Source organism: Lactuca sativa, chromosome 4 (assembly GCF_002870075.4).
Source record: "Lactuca sativa cultivar Salinas chromosome 4, Lsat_Salinas_v11, whole genome shotgun sequence".
Taxonomy (NCBI): Eukaryota; Viridiplantae; Streptophyta; class Magnoliopsida; order Asterales; family Asteraceae; genus Lactuca; species Lactuca sativa.
In genome coordinates, this window is record NC_056626.2 from 218692588 (window position 1) to 218697628 (window position 5041).

Sequence of the window (5041 nt, forward strand, 5' to 3'; positions counted from 1 at the left end):
GCTGGACATGTCATCGAATCACCAATAGAGGTACTCTAAAATTCACTCCATTGAAAAATCGGGTGTAACATTTTCCGTCTACTCTAAGCAGGGACACGTTCTCACTAAAATGTTAAAATTTTAATATGATTAAATCTTTGGTTGCACGAGGTTAAGACTCTTGTAGTGATTCGATGCTTAATAGTTGGCTCTTGTTAGGGTGTTGGATGTTTCTTTGTATTTTCTTGCAGTTTGGTTGTTTTTAGGATTGAAAATAACTACAAATAAATAAAGAAACACACTCACATTAATGTTAACGTTGAGTTTGAAACCCATGACAACTTTGTCCAACTTTCAAGTGCTTCAAAGTTGGCCGTTTGATTGTTCTAAATTAATTTTTCTTGGAGCTTTGGACAGATACATTTATTGCCAGCTTCAAGGACCTGATCCTACAAGAAACAAACGGAACTGGTCCTTGTCTTTGACTAAGCGGATGGCTTAAGAAGCACACAACATTAATATCATGGTTTCGCTTGTTTAAAGAATACTAATAACGTGTTTGATCTTTGACTTCCTTACATTAAATCGTTCGATATTTCTGGCCACTCCTATATTATTTGAAATAGAACTGAACTTTTTTCCGTCATTCTGAACACATCTTGCATGCATCTTTGTTTATCTAAGATGATCAGTTTCTATCCGTGAGAGGAAACATAGTATGGGTTCCAGCCTATTTGAATATATTCATGTTTTGGAACAACTAAAATCTTACCATGATGTTCCAAGAACGTTAATATATTCCTTGCGTTATTACACCTTGTTCATATACAGGTCAGAACAACAAAACAGGTTCAGTGAACCTATGCCATGGATTGGGATCTACATCACCTTAGCATCTCTGTTTTGTATCGTTTTAATGCTGGCTGATTTATTACATGGTTTTAGAAACAGAAAATTTTGGTTTCCATGTAAATATTTCACTTTGAATGCTGCTTCTCTCACTGTGATAGCTATTGCAATAAAGCTACCCATGGATTTAACTACTCTAATGCCAGGTTATGTCGACCGGGCTGCAAAGCTTGGAAGCCTCTCCTTTATGTGCACTATGATGGCTAATTTATTGCCTTCTTTAGCCACCATGAGCAGCAAGGAACTTGTATCAAACATCATAGCTTTAGCTGTCCTCGTAATTACCTTGGTTGTGAACGTCTGCATTCAGATAAACACGGGAGTTATCTCCTACCATGAAGACGATGATCACTACGTTTATATGTTTAGAGAAGACGATTGTCACTACTTATATGTGGGTCTGTTACTCACGTTGCTTATAATATATGCATGTTCATCTTTAGCAATTCTAAAATCCAAACAGATTCTAGAATCGAAATACCAAGTGGCTCATCAGAAAGCTTTAAAGATCAATGACGACTTCCAACAGCAAGGAATATTAACTATTGAGAAGCTAAAGCAGCATGTGAGCAACTACTGGATCATGGCAGGAACCGGAAACCCCCAATTCATGATAGCTTCCTCAGCAACAACCTCTGCTTCTGGGGTAATATGTGCTTTAAGCACTACCTTCCAGATTCTTAATATGTTATTCAATATTAGTCGATTTCCAACGGACTCTAAGTCGGATTATAAGTGGTCATTGTTGGTGATTCTCATTACACAATTCATCGGAGTCATATTGGGTACAGTTGCGCCACTTTCTAGATGCTTTGCATCCTTAAGCTTTAAGATGTCCCTAAAATGGATTGTGAACCATGTCAAAGTCTCTAACGTGGAGAGCTATTGGACTCAGAAGCTATATGATTGGAAACAGAGTAGCATACCATTCCCATACAGTAGCCGCAAATGCAAGATCGTCATCCAAAGTTTGAAAAATCTGTTTCTCAGCATTTGTATAGGATTCCAGAAGACAGTTGTGGTGATATGCAAGATGATAAGAGTTATTCCAATTTTCTTTGTGGTATGTGTGGTGTACTTTCTTCGTTGTGGGAAGTGGTTAAAGGCGATGTTCAGCGCCTCGAGTATTAAATTGGTACAAAATACTGAGCAACCAGGAAAAGATAAAGATCTTAGTCGATATGTTTTGCAACTTCAAGATGATATGGAGTTTGCCGAGAGAACATTGAAAGGAATTTCAAAATCTGTGAACCGCTTGATCCAAAAGGCTGAAAAACAACAACCCAAAAATCTTTTGAAGCTTCTAACAGGATGTGGAGGTTTTGAAGGAGGTGAAAAGTTTGACAGCCATCATGTTCCGCATTTACTTTCAGAAGAATATCTCCATTGTTGGAGCTTGCCCCTGGTAACTCTGACAACCATTGCCATGTCTCTTCCTAACATCCAAAAGAACATTGTCGATTGCTTGCTGAGTGGTGTGAGTGAAGGTCTTGTATATGTCACACTTGTGGATGAAACCCTTAATATTACTGATGATGATGTATGCATTCAAAAGGCGGCTAAAACTCTGTGGGTAGAAGTTGAAGTATACCACAAATGGTTAGGAAACAAGCTACCAAAACTTACACCTAAAGCAAATACAGCTAAACAGATTCTTCAATGGTTGAGGGATACAGGTAAAAACATTGTCAGTGAGATGGAAAGGACGGATATGGGAGTCATAGATGGTAGCTCTAAATGTAAGTCTATTTCTGCTAATTCAATGTATCAAACCTCTGAAACAATCCTGCGCGTCTATCAAGAGAACATAGGCCAGGTTAGCCAAGAAGAACTATTTGCAGAATTATTATCAATGATTGCTGACATTTTGTCTGCGTGTCTCACCAACTTACCCAAAGTCATAGCAATGAAATGTCACACAAGTGCCGCAGAGAAAAGAGAGGAAAGTGTGCATGCTGCAGCCCAACTTCTCGGTGAGACTATGCAAATAATCAACATCCTGCAAGATCGAGAACATCAAAGCATGAACTCTGATGACATGGTGTTTATTGACAAATGGTGTGCTTACTTAAAGCATCCTTTTCCATAATAAACCATTTGTGTTTTTCAAGTAATGTAATGGTTGCTTTATAATGGACCTTTTTTTTGTTTAGGCCTAGCCTTTTATCTAGGTTTAATCTAATTAGTTTTTGTATTTATTTAGTTTTTTTTCTTTGTAATTGTATTTTTCTTCTTACACCAATGAAACCCTAGCTTGTTTGTATTATTCATTAGTTAAATGATATCAAAGTCGTATTTGATCCTTTGTATATTCCTTTTTGATTTGTTTTTATTTGTTATTTGAGGGTTTTGACCGTTGTTATTTTGCACTATCCAACTTAATTAATTTGTTCATTTTTTGTCGATTCGCACCGCTATCTTTCGTATTACAACACGGAAATACTTTTTTGATCGATATTTTCCATGTAATTTTGGGAATCTCTCTGCAACTTCTGAATCTCAGCGTGATTTTTGAACAGAATTCGAAGTTTAGTGTGTTTGGTTATTGTATTGGTATTTGTCAATTTGGAGGGATTTATTGTTCTATTAGTTTGTTGTTGTCCGTGATTGCTTTTGAGGGTTTGATTTGTTCATCTATTATTGGTTTGGATTATTTTTTGACTATTTGCTATCAATATGGCTCCGAAGGATCAGTCCGGAAAGTTGCTTTTGATGAATGTGCTTACTACACACCAAAGAACCATTGTAAGCCTCAGTATCCATTGCAATTGAACAAGGCAAAGTAGCAACAAGACATGCATACTATTTGGAACGTTTTGGCCATCATTCGAATCATATAACCCTTGTCCACCATATTCTACTAATATTTGACCTATAGTAGAAACTAATGTTCATGCTACCACCACTTTATCTTTTGTGTTGGATCCTTAAGTTCTTGAGTAGTTTAGATAGTTCCTTGCTTACAGTTATGCAACCATGTCTATAACTACATCTTGCATTGCTGAAACATGCCCAAAAAGGCTTCTTGTGCTCGATTTTACTCCCCGACAAGTCAACACTATTTTGATTACAAATCTAATCATCCATGCAATAATATAGACCACAATTGACTAACATCCACTTACAGGTGTTATCATCATGCCATATCTTAATACCATCCTTCCACCATAAACCAGGTCATACCTCGTCACATATAGTAACATTGGAAATCCTCCTACAAGTCTATATACATCCTATTCACATGTAACATCTTAAAAATACAATCCAAAAATTTCCTTTAAAACATTGCTAAAACCATATTTATAAAAACCATATCATAAGTCCTAACATAAATTTAGAGTATTAATTCAAAACATATTCTTGTTATCATAAGTCCCAGGCTGGCTAGCTATGGTGTGTGCACTTCAATCTTCCCGAGCTCCTCTTTTGAAAACTGAGTACCTGAAACCAAAACTGAAAACTATAAGCACGAAGCTTAGTGAGCTCCCCCAATCTACCACATACCAAACAATAACATATAAGCATATATTGGGCCTTGCCCACTGTATCAGGCCGAAGCTCGGACTAACTGGGGCCTTGCCCCCTGCATCGGACCAAAATCCGGAAACTGCATCGGGCCGAAGCCCGGACTGACTAGGGCCTTGCCCTCTGCATCGGACCGAAGTCTCGCTAATTCTTACAACTCACAACTTGAAAAGGATTCCCCATCCTTCCCCTCATCTAAAGGGGTCGATCTGCTGACAACCCACGTTATCTCTGCTGACGCTTCAACTATCCTTTCATTAGACCTACCAATCTTGTCGACGAATCGAGCACCTTTAAATCCCCGATTGTTCTTGCTTCAGTGATTTCATCCTGATAACCTGCGCTTCAGGGGGACATCTTCGAACTACTATCCTATCGTTCTCTAGTTACTCCACTGGGAACTCAAGCTTACCATTGCTGAAAATATAATTGATCTATACACAACTAACACCTTCCCGAAAATAGTGGGACACCACCGAGTCCCACTCACACTTGCTACAATTACTGCATCCAAAGTGACCTGCTTTACGGGGAACGTCCTCAATTATCATTCTAGCTAGATTCCAAGGTATGCAGATGGCATATGACTCAATCTCAATTAGGTATTATAATATTCCAATATAAGTAC

General features: G+C 37.9%; 1 protein-coding gene across 1 annotated transcript; it reads left to right on the forward strand.

Moving 5' to 3' along the window:
* The first annotated feature begins 841 nt into the window (after positions 1-841).
* LOC111879677 (uncharacterized) lies at positions 842-2977 on the forward strand. Its single transcript, XM_023876138.1, has one exon. It carries the CDS (start codon positions 842-844, stop codon positions 2975-2977), a length of 2136 nt encoding a protein of 711 aa, XP_023731906.1.
* The last annotated feature ends 2064 nt before the right edge of the window (positions 2978-5041 follow it).

Bases quoted from the DNA above. Each gene is read 5' to 3' on its own strand.
- LOC111879677 (XM_023876138.1), top strand. From the start codon at position 842: ATGCCATGGATTGGGATCTACATCACCTTAGCATCTCTGTTTTGTATC.